This window comes from Cetorhinus maximus, chromosome 16 (assembly GCF_964194155.1).
Source record: "Cetorhinus maximus chromosome 16, sCetMax3.hap1.1, whole genome shotgun sequence".
In the NCBI taxonomy this organism is placed as follows: domain Eukaryota; kingdom Metazoa; phylum Chordata; class Chondrichthyes; order Lamniformes; family Cetorhinidae; genus Cetorhinus; species Cetorhinus maximus.
The window spans coordinates 98112503-98138881 of NC_135894.1; the positions used below are offsets into that span (position 1 = coordinate 98112503).

The following is a 26379-nucleotide window of genomic DNA, read 5'->3' on the forward strand; positions in this document are numbered from 1 at the left end:
CAAAGGCTATAGGCCCTGACAATATTCTGGCAATAACACTGAAGACTTGTGCTCCAGAACTTGCCGTGCCCCTAGCCAAGCTGTTCCAGTGCAGCTACAACACTGGCATCTACCCAGCTATGTGGAAAATTGCCCAGGTATGTCCTGTACACAAAAAGTAGGACCAATCCAACCCGATCAATTATCACCCCATCTGTCTACTCTTGATCATTAGTAAAGTAGTGGAAGGGGTCATCAACTGTGCTATCAAGCAGCACTTGCTTAGTAATAACCTGCTCAATGATGCCCAGTTTGGCTTCCGCCAGGGCCACTCAGCTCCTGACCTCATTACAGCCTTGGTTCAAACATGGACAAAAGAGCTGAACTCCCGAGGTGAGGTGAGAGTGACTGCCCTTGACATCAAGGCACCATTTGACAGAGTGTGACATCAAGGAGCCCTAGCATAATTGGAGCCAATGGGAATCAGGGGGAAAACTCTCTGCTGGTTGGAGTCATACCCATCACAAAGGAAGTTGGTTGTGGTTGTTGAAGGTCAATCATCTCAGCTCCAGAACATCACTGCAGGAGCGCCTTAGGGTCGTGTCCTCGGCCCAACCATTTTCAGCTGCTTCAGCAATGACCTTCCTTCCATCATAAGGTCGGAAGTGGGGATGTTCGCTGATGATTGCACAATGTTCAGCACCATTTGCGACTCCTCAGATACTGAAGCAGTCCATGTCCAAATGCATCAAGACCTGGACAATATCCAGGGTTGGGCTGACAAGTGGCAAGTAATATTGACGTCACACAAGTGTCAGGCAATGACCATCTCCAACAAGAGAGAATCCAACCATTGCCCCTTGATGTACAATGGCATTACCATCACTGAATCCCCCACTATCAACATCCTGGGAGTTACCCTTGACCAGAAACTGAATTAGTCTAGCTTTATAAATATTGTGGCTACTGTGGCTACAAGAGCAGGTTAGGGACTAGGAATCGTGCGATGGGTAACTCATCTCCTGACTCCCTAAAGCCTGTCCACCATTTACAAGGCACAAGTCAGGAGTGTGATGGAATACTCTCCACTTGCCTGGATGAGTGCAGTTCCCACAACACTCGAGAATTTTGACACTATTCAGGACAAAGCAGCCCACTTGATTGGCACCCCATCCACAAACATTTACTCCCTCCAACACCGATGCACAGTAGCAGCAGTGTGTACCATCTACAAGATGCACTGCAGGAATTCACCAAGGCTCCTTAGACAGCACCTTCCAAACCTATGACGCTACCATCTAGAAGGACAAGGGCAGCAGATAGATGAGAACACCACCACCTAGAAGTTCCTCTCCAAGTAACTCACCATCCTTACTTGGGAATATATCACCATTCCTTTACTGTCGCTGGGTCAATATCCTGGAACTCTCTTTCTAACACCACTGTGGGTGTACCTACTACTCATGGACTACAGCAGTTCAAGATGGCAGCTCACCACCACCTTTCAAGGGCAACTCAGGATGGGCAACAAATGCTGGCCCGGCCAGCGAAGCCCACATCCCAGGAATGAATGAAAAAAAACCCAAATATTGATATAAGTTTAGCAGAACTTCACGGCTTTTGCATTATATCCCTTTAAAAATGTACCCCAATGTCTTTTTGATTTTTAAAAAATAATCTTATTAACCTGTCTTGTTATTTTTAATGATCTGTCTATTTGTACCCCCAGGACCCTCTCTTCCTCGATCCCATTTTGACCCAACTTTCCAAGGAGTAAAAATCACCTCTTTATTCTTCCTACTAAAATGTATTACCTCACCCTCAGTTACACGAAAGTTCATTTGCACATTACATACCCATTCTGCAAGCTTATTAATGTCATCCTTTATCTTCGGTATTATGGGGCAGACAGTGATGTAGCGGTGATGTCACTGGACTCTTAATCCAGAAGCCGAGGCTAATGCTCTGGGGACATGGGTTTAATCCCACCATGGTGGCTGGTGGAATTTGAGTTCAATTAATTAGTAAACCTGGTAACTGAAGCTGATCTCAGTAATGGCGATAACGAAACTATCATCAATTGTCGTAAAAGCCCACCTGATTCACTAATGTCCTTTAGGGAAGGAAATCTGTCATCCATGCCTGGTGTGCTCTAAATAGGACTCCAGATTCACAGCAATGTGGTTTTGGATTAATTAGGGGCATATACATACTAACCTACAAGTTAGGAGCAGGAGTAGGCCACTCGGCCCTTTGAGCCTGCTCCACCATTTAATAAGACCATGGCTGATCTGACTGTTACCTCCCGCCTACCCCCAATAACCCTTCACCCCCTTGCTTATCAAGGATCTATCTACCTCCGCCTTGAAAACATTCAAAGGCTCTGCTTCCACTGCTTTTTGAGGAAGAGAGTCTCAAAGGCTCACTGCCCTCTGAGAGAAAAAAATTCTTCTCATCGCTGTCTTAAATGGGCAACAAGTACTGGCCTTGCCAGTGATGCCAAGATCCCATGAAAGAACACATTTCTAGAAATGCAGTTGACCTGTGTGTATGTGCTTTTGGTTGATTAGCTCCTGGGCAGGGATCAGATGACCCTACGTGCGCAGAGAAACCATTGCGTCCGCAGCCAAAACTCAGATGCGGTTCCCAGGCACAGAGGGGGTTATATGAGCCGGACCCGGACTGGGACCTCTCCTCCCCATCGCTGATCAGGATCCGCAGCCCCGAGTGGTACGAGATGCCGGAATTCTTTTCTCCATGGGACCGGAAGCATCATTCCTGTTGTAGGAAGCTGCAAGACTCTGAGGACCTCCGACTTGATGCAACTCTGCCGATGGGGCGCGATTGGTCTCCTCTCTGTCTGCATGCCTGTCATTGCCAAAGGTTTCCGTGCTCTGTCACAGGAATAAATCTGTCAGATGGATTGGTAGGTAAATGTTTCATTTTTAGCTAACGTGCTTTTGCCTTGATGTAGGGGCTGTCGCCAAGACTATAATTCAGAAGTGAATTGTCCCCTTTTACCCATTGTGTGTACAGTAAAAGAAAGGACCTGCATTTACATAGCACCTGTCGCAGCCTCACAATGCCCAAAAGCACTTAATGGCCAAAGGGCTACTTTGAAATGCAGTTACTGTTGTTGTGTAGGGAAATTTGGCAGCCAATATGTGCATAGCAAGATCCCACAAGTGGCAATGCTCAGATGATGTTTCTTCTCTGTTGGTTGAAGGATAAATATTTGCCAGGATTTTTTACACCTGTGAGAGCAGACAGGGCCTTGGTTCAGCTTCTCATCAGAAAGACAGTGCCTTCGGCATTTCAGCACTCCCTCAGTACTGTACTGCAGGGTTAACCTGGATCAAGTGAAAATGGAACCCACAGCCTCTGACTCAGAGGTCAGAACCTCGGTACAACACATTTGTACGTGTGCACTGTGTACTGTACGCTACAAGGACTTATAGTGAGACACACATAGGGCTGGATTTTCCGGACGGGGAGGGGCGATGGTGGGGAGAGTGGGGGTGCTGTCCCTGCCCCCCACTCCCCCAGCGTAACAGTTGGGAGCGACATTGCCTCTGCTTTGCCGGCTTGCCCTGTGGCCATCTCATGGCCATCGGGTTGCTATTTGGCTTGAGGGAAATGGGGAGAAGGTGGGTAGGTGGGACCTGAGGCCTCTGAGAGCTGTTGGCCAATCAAATGGCAGGCAGATCTCTGGTCCCAGCAGCACCACTGGGAGTGGTGGCCACTGTTGGGACTGCAGCAAGTGCCCATCACTGATCATCGTTTGAGCTGGATACAAAGTGAGTGGGATGAGGGAGGTATTGCTGTCAGGGCCTGGGGCTGTGGTGGGGGGGTGGCGGTGGGGGGTGGGGGGTGTGGTGGGTGGGGGGTGTGGGGGGTGGGGGCGGTGGTGGGTGGGGAAAGGGTGGTGTCGAGAGGTGTATTAGTCTGAGGTGGATAGGCAAGGGGGTAGGGAAAACCTGGGGGTAAAAAAACCTTTTGGGATTGGCACTGTGATGAGCTGCATTCGTGGCATGGGACTCTCCCACTGTGGGTGAACTCCCAGCTTCAGTGGGAGGAGGCCCTTATTAGTGGCCACTTTAGGGCCTCTATTGACCCACGAGTGGGCAGGCCTCCCGACACCTCACCACCTCACGCACTGCTGGTAAAATTGAGGCAGGAGTGGGGGTGGGCAGGTAGTACACCCATGGCATGGCATTCTATTTACAGTCTTCACCGGACTGCTACCCTGCCCCCTGGGGTCTTCTTCCTTGCCACCCACCCCCTCCCTGCGACACTCATCCTGCCCTCACCCCGCCCTCACTCACTTGGGATCCGGTGTCAATCCTTGGGCTGGGCCTCAGTACATCATTGGCTGCAGCCACCATTCCCGGTGGCACTGCAGGCAATTGAGAGCTGTCAGCCTCTGACTGGCGAGCAGCTCTCAAGGCCGGGTTTTATGCACCACTGGGGGCTTGACTGCCATACAGCCATTTAATCGGAAGCAACATGGGGCTCTTGCCGCTTCTCCAACTCGTAGGAGAGTGGGGGCCCTGCCCTCACTGGAACAACAACCAGCCTCGTGTATTAAGGTGATATTAGTCCAAAACTTCCTGGAAGGGGAACGCAATAGTATTTTGTGTCAAATCAAGTCCCATTCACCCATCAACCCTGTGATCGCTGACCGAAATTGGCTCCCAGTCCAGCATTATCTTCATTTTAAAATTCTCATCCTTGGTTTCAGACCCCTCCATGACCTCACCCCTCCCTATCTCTGCAATTTCCTCCAGCTGTAGAATACTTTGGGGATATATGGGCTCTTTGAATTCTGGCCTTTTGTTTATCTGTGATTTTAATCACTCCATCATTGGCAATCATGCCTTCAGCTATCTAAGCCCTAAGCACTGGAATTCTTCCCTAGCCCTCTGCACGTCTATAACTCTTCTTTTAAAAGCTCTTGGAACTATCCTAATATTTTCTTAAGTGGCTCAGTATTAAATATTGTTTGATAATCGCTCCAATGAAGAGCCATGGGACATTTTGCTACATTAAGTGTGCAGTCTAAATGTAAGTTGTTGTAATGTAACCTCAGAAACTGAAAATAAATTGACTCTAAAGACAGCTTTGAATATTATCAACGCAATAGATCAGTGTGTTTTCAGGAGAAATATTTGGTAATAGTGTTGAACCTCCTTTAAGTCATGATTAGTCTGGGTTTGGACAGGGTGTATGTGTCAACTTTACTTCACTATCACTGTCCTTGATGCAATTTTGTGCAATCTCTCTCACTGCTTACACAGCAATGATTAGCAAACTGAAGGGGAGGAGGAAATGATGAAAGAGTGAGTGCAAGGATGAGTGGATCTTATCATTGCTGCACCTTGGCTTACTCTTTGGCCCTAAACCACTCCACCTCCGCCTCCTCACAGTGGACATCAGGTGGGATTGAAGCACAGGGGAGACATCACAGAATGTCAAAGGTGTGATCACTCCCTGACTGCTTTAACTGAGGGCCAGCAGAGCTTTGATGGGCTGAAGGGCCTCCTTTATTTGCTATAAATTTCTATGCCATGGGACTTGGGGAGCAGAATGTTCATGGTGTTCAAACACTCCCTCCACCCCCCCAAAATTTATATTGCCTTGTTTTTATCGGAACAATCTTTTGGAAAAGGCAGACTTTAGCTCACTGGAAAAGACCCAGAAACATTGGAATTTCTCCTACAGTTGATCAGTTTTGTATTCAATCATTGAATAGTTGGGCTTCTGATTCTAAATGCTCAGCAAAGTATTGTAGTGAATAGTAGTTATCGATTAATAAGTCTATCAATGACTAGACGAGTGACACATAATCAGTGCTTGGACTTCATGAACATAGGCACATAGGAAATAGGAGCAGGAGTGGACCATTCGCTCCTTCAAGTCTGCTTCAACATTCAATAAGATTGCAGATGACCTTTTATCTCACCTTCACTTTCCTGCCCAAACTCCATATCCCTTGCTTCTCTTAGTATCCAAAAGTATGTTGCCCTCTGCTTTGAATATATTCAACGATTGAGCATTCACAACCCTCTGTGGTAGAAAGTTCCAAAGATAGAGTCCATTGAGTGAGGATGCTTTAGAGTTCTTTTGCTGATGAGACCGATTTTTCTTTTTATATGCTTTTCTTGAATTAATTAATCAAAGTGTATTTATTTCCGCTTCAATCTTATTGTGAAATTTTTATTGATTGATTTATTTATTTATTACTCATTCACGGGATGTGGGTATCGCTGGCTGGGCCAGCATTTATTGCCCATCCCTAATTGCTCTTGAGAAGGTGGTGGTGAGCTGCCTTCTTGAACCGCTGCAGTCCATGTGGTGTAGGTACACCCACCGTGCTGTTAGGGGTGGAGTTCCAGGATTTTGACCCAGCGACAATGAAGGAATGGCGATATATTTCCAAGTCAGGATGGTGTGTGGCTTGGAGGGGAACTTCTAGGTGGTGGTGTTCCTATCTATCTGCTGCCCTTGTCCTTCTAGATGGTAGTGGTCAAGGGTTTGGAAGGTATTGTCTGAGGAGCCTTGGTGAATTCCTGCAGTGCATCATGTAGATGGTACACACTGCTGCTACTGTGCGTTGATGGTGGAGGGAGTGAATGTTTGTGGGTGTGGTGCCAATCAAGCAGATTGCTTTGTCCTGGATGGTTTCCAGCTTCTTCAGTGTTGTGGGAGCTGCACTCATCCAGGCCAGTGGAGAGTATTCCATCACACTCCTGACTTGTGCCTTGTAGATGGTGGACAGGCTTTGGGGAGTCAGGAGGTGGGTTACTCGTCACACGATTCCTAGCCTCAAAGGGACCTGGTGTAAGTAAGGTGGCCAAAGAAAAGTTGTTTCCATTAACTGATGATACAAGGACTAAGGGCATAGATTTAAGGTTTTGGGCAGGAGATACAGGGCGGATGTGAGGATGAACCTTTTTACGCAGCAAGTGGTAATGACCTGGAACTAGCTACCTATGAGAGTGGTGGATGTACAGAGACAATCAAAGATTTCAAAAGCAAATTGGGTAGGCACATGAGCAAAATGAACTTGCAGGGCTATGGGAATAGGACCAACTGGACTGCTCTACAGGGAGCTGGCATGGTCTCGGTGGGCTGAATGGCCTCTTTCTTCATCATAATGACACCTGACTTAAGACTTTTTGAAGGAGATTTGTTTGTTATGGCAAGTACAAGTAAGGGAAATTAGATAAATGCTTGTAGGGAAAAATATGAAGGGCTGTGGAAAATAGCAGAAGGAGTGAGACTGCTTGGAGAACTCTTTCTAAGAACTGGTGCAATATCAATTTTTGTGATTCCTGGTATTTACATTGCTCTGTACCAGAATCCTAGAACTCTGTGTTGTGCCCTCTCTTAAGCCTCAGGATCTCCAGTATGGAGTCCAATACTAACCTAGTACCCCAACTAAAGTTCTTAAAGATTTTACAATCAATTTGAAGGCCTTTCTCCCTTTCTCTCCTCCTCTGCAGGTGGCTGAGGTCACCGTCTTCTGTTCTCAAAGTTGCCGACATCCTTTTGATGTTTTGTCAACATGTTAATTCTATAACTGGGAAGGATGAAAGAGAGCGTAAGCAAGTATTATCTGAAAAGGAAGAATGTGCAGGGTTAATGGGTGAAGGCACTCGGTGAATTTACCATTCAGAGAGCTGGCACAGACATGATGGGCCAAATGGCCTCCTTCTGTGCTATAACAATTTTGTGATTCTGCAACATGGAAATATTACATTTGGTTCCCTCATCCAAATCATTGATATGTATTATGAATAGATGGGGCCCAAATACTGATCTCTGCGGTAAAAAGGGCCTTAACAGTTGCACAGTATCCTACATTCACCCAACCCAGGCTTATTCAACATTCACCCAACCCAGGCTTATTCAAACACAGTAACATAGAAAATAAGAGCGAGAGTGGGTCATTTGGCCCTTCAAGTCTGCTCCACCATTCAATATGATCCTGGCTGATCCTCTATCTCAATGTCATACTCCCACTCTTTCCCATATTCCTTGAGGTCTTTAAAGTCCAGAAATCTATTTATTTCCTTCAGTGACTTGGCCTCCACAGCCCTTCTGTGGTTGAGAATTCCACAGGATCACCACCCTCTGAGTGAAGCAATTTCTCCTAATCTCAGTCCTAAATGTATCCTGTATCCTCAGACTGTGACCCCTTGTTCTAGACCCCCGAACCAGAGGAAACATTATCCCTGCATCCAGTCTGTCCATCCCTGGCAGAATTTTTTATGTTTCAATGAGATCTCCTCTCATTCTTCAAAACCCTAGTGAATACAGACCTAGATGGCCCAATATGTCCTCATATCACAATCCTGCCATCCCAGGGATCAGTCCGGTGAACCTTTGCTTGCGCTGCCTCTATGGCAAGTATATCCTCTCTTAGGTAAGGAGACCAAAACTACACACAATACTCCAGGGTGGTCTCACCAAGCCCTGTACAGCTGCAGTAAGACATCCTTGCTCCTGTACTCAAGTCCTCTCACAGTGAAGGCCAATATACCATTTGCCTTCTTAACTGCTTGATACACCTGCATGGTTGCTTTCAGTGATTGGTGTACAAAGACACCCAGGTCCCTTTGTGCATCAATATTTTCCAATCTATCACTATTTAAATATTATGCCATTCTGTTTTTTCTACCAAAATGGACAACTTCACACTTATCCACATTGTACTGCATCTGCCATGTATCTGCCCACTCACTTAACCTGTCTAAATCACCTTGGACCCTCTTAACACACTTCTCATCGCTCACATTTCCACCAAGTGAACTTTAGATCTTAAACTCCCCCTCCCCCCATCCCCACCCCGTCTCTCCCCCCTCCCTTTTTTTTCAATAATTTATATAGATTCTTCTTTTCCCACCTATTTCCATTATTTTTAAATCTAAAACTAAAACTTTGTTAGTCTTTCCACCCCACCCCCACTAGAGCAGTACCTTGAGTGTCATGTCTTCCATTCTTAATTAGCACTTTTCTTAGACAATATCACCACCTTCAACACCTCTTTGATCCTTTTGTCTGTGACATCTTTTGATTATCTGCTCCTATCACTGCTTGCTTATCTCCACAATCACCACACCCTCCACTTCTCTCTCCCCCCTGCCCCCCCACCTTAAACCAGCTTATATTTCACCTTTCTCCTAACTATGCTTCAGTTCTGCCGAAGGGTCGTGAAGACTCGAAACGTTAACTGATTTCTTCTCCACCGATGCTGCCAGACCTGCTGAGTTTTTCCAGGTAATTCTGTTTTTATTTTGGAAATATTACATTTGGTTCCCTCATCCAAATCATTGATATATATTATGAATAGAGCTGGGGCCCAAATACTGATCCCTGTGGCACCCCACTAGCCACCGCCTGCCAGTCCGAAAAAGACCCATTTATTCCTACTCTCTGTCTCCTTGCTGCTAGCCAATTCTCAATCCATGCCAATATATTACCCCCAATCCCATGCACTTTAATTTTACACACTAACCTTTTGTGTGGAACTTTATCAAAAGCTTTCTGAAAATCCAAATACACCTCATCCACTGGTTCTCCCTTATCTATTCTGCTAGTTACGTCCCCAAAACACTCCAGTAAGTTTGTCAAACATGATTTCCTTTTTATAAATCCATGACGACTTTGTCCAATTCCGTTAATATTTTCTAAGTATCCTTTATAATAGACTCTAGTATTTTTCCTAGTACTGACGTTAGACTAACTGGTCTGTAATTTGCTGTTTTCTCCCTCCCTCCTTTTTTAAACAGTGGGGTTACATTTGCCACCCTCCAATCCGCCGGGACTGATCCAGAATCTACAGAATTTTGGAATTTTGGAAGATAACAACCAACGCATCCATTATTTCCATGACCGCCTCCTTTAGTACCCTGAGATGTATCAATCAGCCTGTAGAGGAGGTCACTGGCTGATTCATTCCTCCTGCCCCCGCTCACCCTGGCCCACAGTGGTTCAGTGTCATGCTATACGTCAAGGCAACATGCGCAGTTGAAGGTATTTCACCACCAAAATCACACTAATGTCGTCAGTGTGTACGTAGTCACCAGTTCTTTACCGAGGACACTGGTTGATTTACAGACTAGGGCAATGAAAGGAAATGGTGAAACTGTGGAGGAAATGTAACATCACAAAATCCTTCTAAACAGCTCTTCCTCTATACAAAGATACACAAACATACAGACACACCTATACACAATCACACCCGTGTGTACGAATACAGGAGAATGCAAACACTCATACACACACAGAAACATAGGTACATTTGACAGCACCTTCCAAACCCACGACCACTACCATCGAGAAGGACAAGGGCAGCAGACACCACCATCTGGCAGTTCTCCTCCAAGCCATGCACCATCCTGACTTGGAAATATTTTGCCGTCCCTTCACTATCGCTGGTCAAAATCCTGGAACTCTTTTCCTTACAGCACAGCCTAGACCACATAGAATGCAGCAGTTCAAGAAGGCAGCTCACCACTACCTTCTCAAGGGTAACTAGGGATGGGCAATAAACGTTGGTCTAGCCAGCAACACCCACAACCCACAAACAAATAAAAAACAACATACTCAATTACACACACGTACACAAGCACACACACAGATAAACACATCCATAAACGGATACACACCTATCCTTCACTCCCCTCCCCAAAGCACACATATCTCCATCTAATGTTCCCCCTCCTTCCTGCATATGCATGCACCTCTTTTCCAGTTCCCTGCCCTTCACAGATATCGCCATGCTCTCCCACCTTCCTCTACACAAAGATATCTCCCATCCTCTTCCCTGCTCATCCACATTCTTCCCTAGAATACCCATTTCCCCCACTTCATAACACATGCATATCCCAACTGCACCTCCTCCCCACACAGCTGCATCCTTTATGTTTTTGTTTATAATTTTGTTTTCTCATATGAAGATATAGAACCATACAGCACAGAAGGAGGCTATCTGGCCCATAGTCCCTGTGCCAGCTCTTTGAAAGAGCTATCAAATTAGTCCCAAACCCCTGCTCTTTCCCCATAGCCTTGAAGATTTTCCACTTCAAATGTTTATCTAATTCCCAGACTTGATAAGGTGCCACATCAAAGTTTATTGCGGAAGAAAGAAGCTCATGGCGTAGGAGGTAACATGGATAGAAGTTTGGCTAGCTAACAGGAAACAGAGAATAGTCATAAATGGGTCTTTTTCTGGCTGGCAGGATGTATTGAGTGGATTGCCACATGGGTCAGTGCTGGAGCCTCAACTTTTTACAATTTATAGAAATGATTTGGATGAAGGGACCAAAGGAATGGCTGCTAAATTTGCTGATGACGCAAAGATAAGTAGGAAAATAAGTTGCGCTAGGACATAAGGAGGCTACAAAGTGACATAGACATGTTAAGTGAGTGGACAAAGATCTGGCAAATGGAAAAGGTGAAATTGACCATTTTGGCTGGAAGAATAAAAAAGAAGCTTATTATCTAAATGGTGAGAGATTACAGAGCTCTGAGATTCAGAGGGATCTGGGTGTCCTAGTGCATGAATCACAAAAGGCTAGTGTGCAGGTACAGCAAGTAATTAAGAAAGCTAGTAGAATGTTATCGTTTATTGTGAGGGGAATTGATTATAATTCCAATAGAATCAATATAATTGATTACAAAAGTAGGAAGGTCATGTTTCAGTTGGACAGGGCGCTGGTCAGACCACAGCTGGGGCAGAATTTTTCGTTGAGCAGGTGGGGGCACGCCCGACCCATTCGAGCGTAATGCCATTGGGTGAGCATCCCGACATCAGCTTTCGCTCACACGATACTTCAGCTGGCGGGTCCGAGTGGGAGTCGGAGCTGCGCCCGCCATTAATTAAGTGGCCAGTTAAGGCCATTAAAAAGGTAATTGACGGCCATTTTACGTTGCGTGTGTGATTTCGTGCTCATCACACGGGCAAAATGGGCAGGCGGCCGGCCAACAATTTGCAAAACCTCATCCAGCAGCATTGCCAGTGTGAGGAGTGAGGAGTTTGGTGGATAGTTTGCTGCTGGTGACGTATTGGTACTTGGCAGCTTCATCTCTGTTCGGGGCTTCATTCTTACCATGTCCAGGCTTCATTTCAGGACTCCAAGGCCCCCAGAGGATTCAGACCACGTGGACCCTTCTCCGCTGGTGGCACCTCCTCTGACGAGGAAGAGAGGGGCAGAAGGGAGAGGAGGCCAGGTGTCCCAATGCAGCCTCCAGGGGAGGGACCTGTGGGAAGAGAGGCGCAGGCACAAGGGGGGGCAGGGCCAGCAGTTAATCCAAGGCTGAAGGGGCCACAGAAGATGCCACTAATCTGCTGTCAGGGTTTACAGGCGGCAATGCAACTGCCTTAATATGTCTGAGGTGCAATGCTGAAGGAGACTCTGCCTCTCCAGGGAGACTAGCCTCCATTTATCAGAAGGTTGATCCTGAGATCAGCAATGATTGTGTGGATTGACACCCCATGCCAGTGGCTCTAAAGGTCAAGGAGGCCCTCGAATTCTATGCATCCCTCTCTTTCTATGGCTCAGTGTGGAGTCTCCCAATCAGCTGTCCACAGTTGCATCAAGCTGGTGACAGAAACTCTGTTCAGGTGGGTATTGACTTTCATTCATTTCTGTATGGACGAGGCCAGCTAGGCTGAGCGAGCCAGAGGCTTTGCAGCGATTGCTGGGATCCCCTGCGTCCAGGGTGCCATCGACTGCACACGTGTGGCCATCAGGGCGCTTGCGAGTCAGCCGGGTGCGTTCATCAACTGGAAGGGATTTCACTCCATGAACGTGCAGATAGTGTGTGATCACAGGACGCAGATTCTGCAAGTCTGTGCAAGGTACCCAGGCAGCTCCCATGACGCCTACATCCTCAGACACTCCCAGGTGCCGGGGCTCTTCAGTGCTCCAGCCTGACTGGTTGGATGGCTGCTGGGTGACAAGAGCTACCCCTTGAAAAGGTGGGTTATGATGTCTCTCTGCCATCCAAAAACAGAGGCAGAGCAATGGTATAACAGGAGTCAGGCCTCCACAAGAGTGGTGATAAGGAGAACCATAAGCCTTCTGAAGCTTCACTTCCGATGCCTGGACTGTTCAGGGGCAGCACTACAATACCCCCCAGAGCGGGTGTCACTGATAGTGGTTGCATGCTGTGCTCTCCACAGTCAGGCACTGGCAAGAGGGGGCACCCACTGGAGGAAGAGGATGTTGACGCAGCTGCACAGGCCACAGAGGATGAATCCAGTAGTGAGTCTGAAGAGGAGCACGGTGAGGAGAGTGCTGAGGGTGTGGAGGCAGATCTCTGTCACCTCCAGGGAGGCAGAGGCACCAGGGACGCCTTGATCCAACGGTCCTTCAGCTAGGCTGCCAAATAAGCACTACCACCTCATGCCAGGGCTGCAGCCTCCATCCTGGATGTCTGAAATGACCCTTTCCTTTCACTCCAAAGTCCACTCAGTGCCTGTGCAATAACGTTCAGAACCACCTACATCCAGCATTACATACTGGCGTACCCTGCACCATATTAAATAAAAAAGGTGAAGCATACTCAGGCCACTATGACGGAAGAAAATTTATCTCAATTGACAATCCAAACAAATTAACAGAACCTTCCCTGGTCTTCAGCCCCAGACCAGTAAACATAAACAAAACATTGCACAACAGAAGGTCACCCCTGACCAGTCCCTCTTGTGCTCATGGTACTTTAAACTTGTTTGCGAGTGGTACGTCTTGGTGCTCCCCACTCGCTGGCAGCAGCATTGGAGACAGCCCACTGGATCTGCTGCCTTGTTGGCCTTGATGACCTTGGCGGTCATCCTCTGGCCAGTGGAGACTGTGCTAGACTCACCTGGGAGGGAGTGACCAGTGCCATGGCTGGCATCTCCCCAGTCACCGCAGCCTCATCAGATGCCACGGTAACTGGCAGAAGGGTGGAGGAGCTGCTGCCTTCATCGAGAGTGCCCTGAGAGGAACCCACAGAGACGACAGGCAGCTCCTGTGCCAATGTGAGGTCACTCTGGACCTCCCTGCTCACCATTGATGGACAGGCACCTAGCTGGGATACTGGGTTCTTCATCCATCTCACACACTGACACTGACCAGCTGAGGTCATTGCCTGTGTGAGGGTTTTGCAGGTTCGAGCGCAACCCCAGGAACCCCCTGATTCTGTTCCTGGAGCTGCCTCTCCATGAGAGTCGCCAATCTTTCAATGGAGGAGGTAGTGCGCTCGGCCATGAGGGTTAATGCAGTGCTCATGCTCCACATGGATTCCTCCACAACAGAGAACATGGCACGCATACCCTCATGGATCTCCGCAAGATTCTCCCAGACACCTCACTGGACACCCATCATCTGCCGTCTAATGGACAACTCCCGAGGCTCATCATCTGCCTTCGGCTCAGCATCGTCCTGGTCTCCAGCAGTCCTCCAACTGCTGGCGCCCTGGGAATTCTCTGCCTCCACCTCCTCTTCAAGCTAGTGTGAAGTGCCCTCACCGCTGTGCACTGACATTCTAGCTGAGGTGCTGGTATCTGCACTGGTGCCTGGTTCAGAGAGCAGGTGTGACACAGGTACATCTGGAGCTTGGCAGTCCTCTAGCATCAGGGGTGGCTCTTCAGGGTCCTATGATTGGGTGCGTGGTGGCAAACCTAAGGAGAGAACAAGGACATACCATTAGTTTAAGCCATCACACTGTCACTGTATCTGCCAGGCACCCTGGTGAGACCATGGTGATCTGCATCATGGTGTCATCTTCTTTCAACGATCAATGGGGAATCCAGGTTTGAGGCTCCCATCAATGATGAGGCTACACAAGAATGTTTGCACCATCCAAAACTCTCACCTCTGCGCCCTGCACTTTTATCTTCGTCTGACACCCCAGCCTCTCCGCAGCCGGTTGACTGAAGTGCGTGCCAGCTCTCCATCTCCAAGGCATCCTGCTCATACCTCGTGAGGATTAGGAGGTTTTGGGGGCCTCCACCAGTCTGCGACCTTTCAGTGTTGTTATGGGCCGTCTTCTCCTGAAAGGACAGAGGAGCATTGATTAGTCCACTCTCTACCTGCAGCGCCATTGCAGCCTGGCCAACCCCACCTGAGGAGCACCTCGCAGGGCACATCCGAGTCGTGGCCCTCGAGCTGCAAGGCACTCAGTCCAAGCAGCCAGGGCTCACCCCCTTGGCCATCTCTGGCGTCATTGACGGTTGGCGCTCAGACTCTAACACCCCCTGAGCTCCATGGGGGGTGGAGGGCAACCACACCTCAACACTTCAACACACTGATCCATGCCAACATGGTACTCACCCTTCCTGACGTAGCAGGTTGTTAAACCTCTTGCTGCACGGGACCCAGGCACAACATCTGCTGACCTGCACTGCCACCTCCTCCCAATATCTTTTTTGTGAGGCGTGGTGACCTCCTCCTTCCATCCCTGGGGACAGGGGTATCCCTTCTGGCAGCCACCTCCTCCAGTGGGGACCACGAGGCACTTATCAGAAAGCTGGGAGGCCGAGGGCCCACCTGACCTGCCCTCCTGGCTGGCATTTGCAACCACACTGGGAGCCATCATTTCCTGTTGACAACACCGAAGATGTCTTCCTCGCTGGCCCCCCGCTCGGCTCTTCCCGACCACTGAGGAGACACGTTTCACACTGGGTGGGCCTTAAATGGATAGTTGCTTAGAATAAAAGACATTTCATTTAGGAGAAAAAAGACCTTCTACTTCCCAATATGAACAAAGCATGAAATTGCGGTCGAGGGCCGGTCACGGGCTGCGGCCTACTTCACGGCCACTCCTGGGCTGGCCGACCGCGCCCACCCACCGAGCTCAGAATTCTGCCCCTGGAGAACTGTGTACGGTACTGGTCTCCTTATTTAAGGAAGGATGTAAATGCGTTAGAAGCAGTTCGGAGAAGGTTTATTAGACCAATACCATGAATGGGCAGGTTGTCTTATGAGGAAAGGTTGGACAGGTTAGGCTTGTTTAGGAGAATAAGAGGCTATTTGATCGAAACCTTTAAGAACCTGAGGGGTCTTGACAGGTTGGATGTGGAGAGGATGTTTCCTCTTTGGGGGAAACCAGGACTAGGGGTCAATATCTAAGAATAAGGGGTCGCCCATTTAAGACAGAGATGAGGAGAAATTTTTCTCTCTCAGAGGGTCGTGAGTCTTTGGAACTCCCTTCCCCGAAAGGCGATGGAAACAGAGTCTTTGAATATTTTTAAGGCAGAGGTGGATGGATTCTTGATCAACAATGGGGTGAAAGGTTATCGGAGCAGGCAGGAGGTTACAATCAGATCAGCCATCACAATTAAATGGGTGCTTACGCTGTGGTTGGCAAATATTGTGTTATTAAAGCTTTGCAATGATAGTAAGGCAGAGAAACAGCTGCATATTCAGAGGTGTAAAACCCTCCACACAGAATACCAATTAACTTGCCATAAAAATGAATGGGGAGATGGTGGCACAGTAGCAATGTCACTGGGATAGGAATCTGGAGGCCCAAGCTGATGCCATGGGGGGCAGGGGTTCATATTTCACCATGGCAGCTGGTGGAATTCAAACCCAGTTAATAAATCTCAAATTACCAGCTTGTCTCAGTAACGATGACCATGAAACAATTGTCATAAAAACCCATCTGGTTCAATAATGCCTTTTGGGGAAGGAAATCTGCCATCCTTACCTGGTCTGGCCTACACCTGACTCCAGACCCACAGCAATGTGGTTGACCCTTAACTGCCCCTCTGAAATGGCCTAGCAAGCCACTCAGTTTTATCAAACCTCTATGAAGTCCAAAAGGAGTGAAACTGGACAGGCCACCCAGCACTGACCGAGGCACTGGAAATGGTTATAGCAAACCCTCTGTCGACCCTGTAAGTCCTCCTTACTAACATTTTGTGCCAAAGTTGAGAGAGCTGTCCCACAGATTAGTCAAAACAAAAACCTGACAGTCATACTCACGGGATCATTCCTTACAAACAATGTCCCAGACACCACCAGCACCACCCCTGGGTATGTCCTGTCCCACCAGCAGGATAGACTCACTGGAGGTGGCGGCACAGTGGTACACAGTCAGGAGGGAGTTGCCCTGGGAGTTCTCAACGGACCCCATGAAGTCTCATGGGACCAGGTCAAACATGGGCAAGGAAACCTTCTGCTGATTACCACCTACCACCTCCCAACAGCCCCCCCACCCTTAGTTGATAAATCAGTACTCCTCCATGTTGAACACCAATTAGGGGAAAAATTGAAGGTGGCAAGGGCGCAGAATGTACTCAGGGTGGGGGACGTCAATGTCTGGGTCTGCGGTAGGTGGTGAGGGAACCACGAAGAAGGAAAAATCTGCTTGGCCTCATCCTCACCAATCTGCATATCGCAGATGTTTCTGTCCATGACAGTATTGCTAGGAGTGACCATTGCACACTCCTTGTGGAGAAGAAGTCCTGTCTTCACATTGAGGATACCTTCCATCGTGTTGTGTGGCACAACTATTGTGCTAAATGGGATAGATTTCGAACAGATCCAGCAACCCGAGACTGGGCATCCATGAGGCACTGTGGGCCATCAGCAGCAGCAGAATTGTACTCGAACACAATCTGTAACCTCATGGCCCGGCATGTACTCAGCTCTATCATTACTTTCAAGCCAGGGAACCAGCCCTGGTGCAATGAAGAGTGCAGGAGGGCATGCCAGGAGCAGCACCAGGCATGAAAACCAGAACTGCCAATGGCCATTTTTAAAGGTTGCGTTTGCAGAGCTGTGAATTCGCCCAACCTGGGATCGAAAGTCTGAGCCCAACACAGACTGACACTGTTCATGTGAGGAAATGGTCCAGCTGGGGCACAGCCAGTGTTTTATAAAGGTTTAGCGTAACTTATTTGGTTTTGTTCACTGTGTTTCTATTTATAAAGCTCTTCTGGCTCATTTTGTAAACTATTTTTGAAGCTTTGAGATAGAAAACCCGGTGGCTGGATCACGTGGAGAGCCGTAAACTCACATCTAGAATGGAGGGATAGACCGAGATGAAAGAGATAATATCAGGTGACAGGCTACAAGCTAGATAAATGCAACCTGAAAGCTGGCGGACAGTTCAGATACTTGAGCAGGCCAAGATGGGACATGAGGGCCTTAATTAATACAAGGCCCCAGTAGCAGATTGTGGCCAAGTGCAGAGATTGCAGAGCAACCCTCGCCAATATGGTGACCAACTCTGGTTGGACATATTCATGGAGGTTCCACTCCAACCACCGCACCTGGTCAAACAGCCCTTCTCTCCATCGCCAATACTTTTCATAATAATAAACAAAAATGTTCAAAGAGAATTTTTTAAATTCCATGTTTTTTGAAGGTAGTGAATGTTCCCTGGTTTCCCTGATCATGATGTCAAATTATGTGGTGGGACAGTACAGATTGAGCTTTACTCTGTCGCTTCAAACACCTGTAGGACAGGTACAGCACGGGGTTAGATACAGAGTAAAACTCCCTCTACACTGTCCTGTCAAACACTCCCAGGACAGGTACAGCATGGGGTTAGATACAGAGTAAAACTTCCTTTACACTGTCCTGTCAAATACTCCCAGGACAGGTACAGCACGGGGTTAGATACAGAGTAAAACTTCCTTTACACTGTCCTGTCAAACACTCCCAGGACAGGTACAGCACGGGGTTAGATACAGAGTAAAACTTCCTTTACATTGTCCTGTCAAACACTCCCAGGACAGGTACAGCACGGGGTTAGATACAGAGTAAAAGTCCCTTTACACTGCCCCATCAAACACTCCCAGGACAGGTATAGCACCGGGTTAGATACAGAGTAAAACTTCCTTTACACTGCCCCATCAAACACTCCCAGGACAGGTACAGCACGGGGTTAGATACAGAGTAAAACTTCCTTTACACTGTCCTGTCAAACACTCCCAGGACAGGTACAGCACGGGGTTAGATACAGAGTAAAGCTCCCTCTACACTGTCCCCATCAAACACTCCCAGGACAGGTACAGCACGGGGTTAGATACAGAGTAAAGCTCCCTCTACACTGTCCCCATCAAACACTCCCAGGACAGGTATAGCACCGGGTTAGATACAGAGTAAAACTTCCTTTACACTGCCCCATCAAACACTCCCAGGACAGGTACAGCACGGGGTTAGATACAGAGTAAAACTTCCTTTACACTGCCCCATCAAACACTCCCAGGACAGGTATAGCACCGGGTTAGATACAGAGTAAAACTTCCTTTACACTGCCCCATCAAACACTCCCAGGACAGGTACAGCACGGGGTTAGATACAGAGTAAAACTTCCTTTACACTGTCCTGTCAAACACTCTCAGAGCAGGTACAGCATAGATTCCTCCACTCTGTCTCTGTGGTGGTGTCAAAAAAGCAGAGAGATGGGAAGGTTTGTAATGAAGGAAGAGAGGTTGTCGGCTCGAGTTGAGAGAGCGGGATCAAGTATCAAATTTCTCGTGTTTTCTTGCATCCTGTCTAGAAATGCAACTAAAGGCCACAATGTAATCAGAAAATTATCAGAACATTTCAATTTCTTTGCCAGCTAGTATCTTATATCCTGCACGAGTAATAAATGATGATGAACCAAATAATGCAGGGTAATCATAAAAGAACTGAGGAGGCAAGCTTTTGTGATTTGGTGTGGGGAAATTGCTGTCAGTTTATCGATGACATGTTCGTGGAAATTACCAAGACATCTATTTGCTGATACTGGGATCCTCGTGTGCTTGACTTCTGGTTTGGTTCTTTCAGTGACATTCCTGTATCTCATCACGCCAGATAATGCTTCCGGCTTCATGAGGAAGTCAGGCTTTAAGTGTTCTGATGTGAAACATTGTGGTTTCGCGACAGTTGCTTCTTCAGCTCTAGTTAAGCCCTAGCATTGTTTCTATTTCCTTCGCGTCAGGGGTTTAATCAAAGTTTGGAAAAATGATACGCCGAAAAGTTTCAAATGCTTCGGATAAAGAGAAGTGCGTAAAGCCTAAGGTAAGTTCGACGTTGAGGGATTGTGAAATGTCCTTGCCCTGTTAAAAGGAGAGACATCTTATCTGAGTATGCGGGATTTGCCAGTAAGTAAATTGAGAGTTTACAGTCCAGGGGGCTTTGGGCATTGAAGCCTCTTCAACGAGTCAGCCTCAAACGCACACTGACCCTATTTTGAACATAGCGGGATGGTAATGAACATTAAAGTTGGACAACTGCGTGAATTTATTTGTTGGTGCATTTGGATTCTGTAGGATGGCAGTGCCTGAGAAAGGGTTGGTGGTTTGGACCTCTGCAAAATCCATGGATTGGCTAGGTCCATTGGAGCTCCATAAAATGGGCTAAATGGGAAGGGGTTTAATCCATTAGGACTCTTCTGTGCGAAGTACTTTGGTCCATTGTGATTGTGTATAATGGGATTAAATATAAAGACATTTGGCCCTTGGCATTCTACATATTGGGAGAGAAAATGAAGGGACTTTATTCAGAATAGTACTTGTGGAGTACCCTCGGGGCTCAGTGGGTGAAGGTACCATGCAAAATGGATCTGAGGCACAGAGACCAGATGCATCAGTCGTACTCAATCAGTTGATGTTCAGGGCATCTGAGAGATAAATGCAGCAAAATTCTCACTGCTGGTCATTCTTTGGTGACCTCTGTGTAGAATGTGCACAGATCTGGACGTAAATGAAGGCAGGTTTGACTGTGATGGCTCCCACAGTCAAATAGCTTTCCATTGTTCACTCTCAGCTACCAAGCTCTGGAATTCCCTCCGTAAAGCTCTCTGCCTCTCAACCTGTCTCTCTTCCTTTAGGATGTTCCTTAAACCTTTTTGACCAAGCTTTTGGTCACTTGTCCTTATTTCTCCTTGTGTGGGTCGCTGTGAAATTTTGCTTATTGAGCTCCTGAGAAGCAGCTTGGGGATGTGCTCCTACACTAAAGATCTACAACAGTGAAACTTGTTGCAATTGTTGTTGTCTGGAGTCAAAGTTCAAGAGTGACCACTTGGCTGAGCAGCTGTAGGGTCGTGATCACCCATAGAGCCCGAATTCAGTGTGAGTTAATGCCTTTGAATTGGGAGAGAAGGCGCAGTTAGAAAGTAGGGATAGGGGCCATGGGGAGGTAGTGAATATGAAATCTCCCTTGACGGGCATGTGTATTCCCTGAAATTGGCTGTAGCTTTTAATTAACTGTCCCGTTCTACAAAACTACGTAACAAGCATTGAGCGTATGTACAGGGGATTTGGGAAGCTTCTAGGGTGAATGATCACTGGTGGTAACCTCCCATACCCATCAAATAATAAACTCCACTCTGAGTTTTCTTGTGAAATTTCCTTTTCCTAACTCAAAAGGTTTTGATGAAGCAACAGCCTCAATTTTTTTTAATAGATGTAAACTGTCTGTAGAAGTCAAGGGATCGGAACAAGGTTCCTAATCTGTCCATTTGTGTTAATGTTTCTCCCCTCTGTTTGGTGCCTACACTATCTATGATGTGCAAAGTATGCATTAGGCTGCTAGGCAGAGGTGCTTAAGAGAGAAAATAACCAGAATTGCAGGAAAGAGAATGGTTTGTAAAAATTAAACAATTTAGCACTGGACTTTGTGGGGGTTTTGAAGTGTACGTTTGTATTTGTGTTTGTGCATGGTGTGTTACATGAGTGTGTCTACATGTCTGTGTGTCTCCATATGTATGTGTACATGGTTTTCAATAAATGTGTTTGCATATGCAGGATATGTATTTGTGGAATGTGGACATGTGCGTCTGTGTGTGTGCATGCATGTAGGTCATTGGTGCATGTATGTGGATATGTGTGTAATGTGTGCATGTATTCATAAATATGTGTGCCTCTATGTGTCTGAGAATATATATGTGCTATATTTGTGTATGTACGCCTATGTGTCTTTCTGGATTATGTTTGTGTTTGTTTGTGTGTGTGGGTGTGTGTGGATGGATGTGTCTGTGTGGATGGATGTGTGTGTGTATGTAGATGGATGTTTCTGGATATGTGTGTAGATGTGTGGGTGTGTGTGTGTGTGTATGTGTGTAGATGGGTGTTTCTGGATGTGTGTGTAGATGTGTGGGTGTGTGTAGATGGATGTTTCTGGATATGTGTGTAGATGTGTGGGTGTGTGTGTGTGTGTGTAGATGGATGTTTCTGGATGTGTGTGTAGATGTGTGGGTGTGTGGATGTGTGTGTGCATGTGCGGATAGGTGTGTGTGTGTGTTTGTGTTTATGTTTGTGTGTGGAAGGATGTGTGTGTGTAGATGGATGTTTATGTGTGTGTCGGGGGGTGTGTGTGTGTTGGGGGTGTGTATGTGTGTGTATGGATGTGTGTGTGTGTGTGTGTGTGTGTGTAGATGGATGTTTCTGGATGTGTGTGCAGATGTGTGGGTGTGTGGATGTGTGTGTGCATGCGTGGATAGGTGTGTGTGTGTGTTTGTGTTTATGTTTATGTGTGGAAGGATGTGTGTGTGTAGATGGATGTTTATGTGTGTGTCGGGGGGGGTGTGTGTGTTGGGGGTGTGTATGTGTGTGTATGGATGCGTGTGTGTGTGGGGGTGTGGTGTTTGTGTGCATATGTGTGGAAGTGTGTGTGTGCAGATGGGTGTGTGTGGGTGTGGAGATGTGTGGGTGTGTAGATGTATGTGTGTGTGGATGTGTGTGTGCATGCGTGGATAGGTGTGTGTGTGTGTGTTTATGTGTGTGTGTGTGTGTGTGTGTGTGTGGGGGGGGGGGGGTGGGGGGGTAATGTATTTGAGCACGAGCGTGTACAACTGTAAATGCTGCAGAGCGTCACTTTGAATCAGTTTGAAATTTGATGCTTTGTGCAACTTTACCACATATCTGGGTTCTTGATCCATGTGGTATTTCAGTAATTTAAGGGACTTTTTTTGTACTTAATGTTTAACCCAAATGCCTGTAAAGATCTTACACACCCTGTTTATATCGAGGACTCTATTCCTTGTGCATTGTTGTGGAGACATAAGCAATTTAGCATCTAAACTGCAATTTGCTGCATTGCAACTGTGACTATCAAAGATACTTGATCTGTAAAGTGCTTTAGAATAGCCTGAGGTTGTGAAAGGTGCTATAGAAATGCAAGTCTCATATTACAAGTTTATTCCAATGATGTCTCAGCAGCCAGTCAAAATCAACCAGAAGAATGTGAGAAATAGCAGCAGGAGTATAGGCCATTCGGCCCCTCGAGCCTGTTCCACCATTGTCGCCACCTCCATCACGGCTGATCTTCTCGCTCAACCCCACTTTCCCACACTATCCCCATATTTCTTCATTCCCGTAGTGCCTAAAAATCTATCCAATGAACTAGAGGGTAAGAATCTTATAACAGTGACCTGTGTTGGAGTACCAGGAAAAGCAGGCTGCTGAATTGGATTAGCAATATGCCCGTGGTAAGATCCCACAAAATAGCAATATGATAATGATCAGATAGTGAAGTCGACTGAAGGATGAATACTGGCCCAGGACACCAGGGAGAACTGCTCTGCTCTTCCTCCAAGTATAATATTTTACATCCGCCTAAGAGAGCAAATGAGGCCTTGGTTTAACATCTTACCTGAAGGACGGCTCCTCTGACAGTGGAGCACTCCCTCAGTGCTGCGCTGTGTGTGTGTGTGTGTGTGTGTGTGTCAGCCTAGATTTTGTGCTCAAGTCTTTGTAGTGGGGGCTTGAATGTGTGACCTACTGACTCAGCAGTGAGAGCACTAACAACTGAGCCAAGGCTGACACCCTGTTTAGAAAAACTAATTCACCTTCCTGCTTTATGCCGCAGTGTTTGGTCACTCGGTTGTTTTCCGCTTCTGTACAGAGGCACCAGGGCTAAGGGGCTTGAAGAAACACATTTTATAAATGAGCAGGCGGAGCACTGGAGCATTTCATGTTGCACAGTAGGTTCACCGTGGCGGGGCAGAATTTAATGCCCTCTCCTGTGGCGAGCTTGGGGGTTTGGGGGCACTTAATCAGGTGGTGGATGGGGACCCTACTGCCTTCTCGCCTCTACCCTGATTGAGTCAGTGGTGGAAAAACCCATGGGTGGCCTTCCTGCCCACCGCCAACTGAGGCCCTCAAGTGGGAAACGAACGCACACTTGAGGGTCTCATCCTGCCGCCACTGGCACCAGCACAGCAGCAGGCGGTGGGGCACCATGCTGAGGGCACAACGAAGCAAACCAGTGCAGGGTTGCTTATGGGCTGCCAGAGGAGCTCCCCCATTCAAAGGCACTCAGTGTCAGATCAGGGGACCCGGCATCAGGAAGGGTGGGGTGGGTACTGAAAGCCACTCCCCTGCCCCTGCTGCTGACCTCTCAGACCCCACTCCATGACCCCCACCCCCCCCATCCCCCCACTGCCCCGACCCCCACCCCCCCACCACCTGGGATCCAGTGACAATACTTGGTCTTGGGCGGGTGTCATACCGGCAGCAGTCACCGCCTCCCTGGTTGACTGCGGCAGCTCACGGTGAGTGGGGCTCCCATCCCTGGGCTACTTGATCCTGCAGAAGGCTGCTGTCCAGTTAAGTGCCCGAGTTGCCTTCCCCAAAGTGGGAGCGATGTGGGGTTCCTGCTGGCTGGGGGCGTGGGGGAGGACAAAACCCCACCAACCCCCCACCTCCTCCATCCCTGTCACTTCCATTAAATCCAGCCCCCAATTCCTGGAACTGTTTTAGAGTTGGTCATTTTTCTGTGAACGGATTGACGTTCTGAAATTGAGAAATGCAGAAAGTAATTTATCATCACTTTGAGAGGCACCTCTCTTACAGTGATGAATAACCATGGCTATTACAAACAGGGGATTCATTAGAATGGTTCCAGGGACCAGGGGCTTCAGTTAAGTGGAGAGACCTGGAGAAGCGGCAATTGGCCTTCTTAGAACAGAGATGATTAAGGGGAGATTTAATAGAGGCGATCAGAGTGAATAAGGAGAAACTGTTTCCAGTAGCAGGTCGGTCGGTCGGTAATAGGAGGACATAGGTTTGAGATAAATGGCGAAGGAGCCAGAGGGTAAATGAAGAGAAACATTTAATTGTCGTGATCTGAAATGTGCTGCGTCAAAGGGCAGTGGAAACAGATTCAACAATAAATTTCAAAAAGGGGTTGGACAAACATATGAAAAGCTGAACAGAGGGAGACAGCCAATTCAGCCTGTGTCTGCTCTTTAAAAGAGCTATCAGGCTTGTTCTATTCCTCTGCTCTTTCCCCATTGCCCTGCATTTTTCTTCCTTTTCGATTATTTATCCACTTTGCTTCCATTGCTCCTTCAGGCAGCATCTTCCAGACTATAACAATTCCCGATTTAAAAAGTTGTCAGCATCTCTTCTCTTGTTCTTTTGTCGATTATCTTTAACCTGTGTCCTCTTTTTACCAACTCTCCTGCATGTTGGCAAAGATTTGCCCTATTGACTAACAAAACCCCAAAATGCGACAACACTTTTAAAAAAAAACACATCAAAACCTCTTTGCCGTTGCCTTTACTGGATCTATCATTGTTTCACAATGTTTGATATTTTTACAAGTAAAATCCATCACCTTTTATTTGCAGTTAGATGCCATTTTATGGTTTACCCATGTCAGCGGGTCTTGTATAGGGTTCCTTTGTAGAGTCCACAGTGTTAGGAACGCAGGGACAGGAGGAGGCCATTCAGCCCCACAAGTCAGCACCTCATTTGATTAAATTACGACTGAATTGTACCTTAACACAATCTACCGCCTTAGTTCCATAGTCTTTAATACCCCTTACCCAAAAATTTATCAGTTTCCGTTTTGAAATTTTCAATTCACCCTCAGCCTTCACAGCTTCGTCGAGGAGGGAGGTCTGGATTTCCACTACCCTTTACGTGAAGAATCATCACCCCTCTACACCTTGCTCTAACTTTAAGCTGATGCCTCCTTGTTCCCTTCGCCCACAGAGGGGCAACAGTTTCTCTCTACCTACCCTATCGAACCCTTTAATCATCTTAAACACACATCAATTAGGTCACCCCTTAATCTATATTCACAGAATAAAGCTTAATCTATGTAACCGGTCCTTTATAATTTCACCCTTTTAGCCCTGGTATCGTTCTACTGAATCCGCGATGTATTCCCTCGTGGCCAATATATCTTTCACTGGGGTGTGGTGCTCAGAACTGAACACAATTATTCCACGTGGGGTCTAACCAGAGCATTTATTAACTGCAGGGAGGCAATAACTGATTCCCTTTCCTTACTGTCCTTTAAAACCTACTCTCAGAATCACAGAATTGTTACGGTGCAAAAGGAGGCCATTTGGCCCATCGTGTCTGCACCGGCCCTCCAAATGAGCAGTTCACCTAATTCCATTCTCCCGCCTTCTCCCCATAACCCTGCACACACTTTCTTTTCAGGTAACAGT

The 26379-nt window shown here is 47.3% G+C and overlaps 1 protein-coding gene across 3 annotated transcripts in view; it reads left to right on the top strand.

Annotated features, from left to right (window-relative positions):
- Window positions 1-26379, top strand: part of LOC144691838 (SAM domain-containing protein SAMSN-1-like) — a 103859-nt gene that overhangs the window by 19462 nt on the left and 58018 nt on the right. For 2 of the 3 annotated variants that reach the window (XM_078560378.1, XM_078560380.1), the window contains exon 2: window positions 2550-2905. In XM_078560378.1, coding sequence (XP_078416504.1) covers window positions 2717-2905 — 189 coding nt within the window. In that variant the 5' untranslated portion in view covers window positions 2550-2716. Of the gene's footprint in view, window positions 1-2549; window positions 2906-19825; window positions 19995-26379 lie in introns of those variants that run through there. The other variant, XM_078560379.1, reaches the window with a different exon arrangement.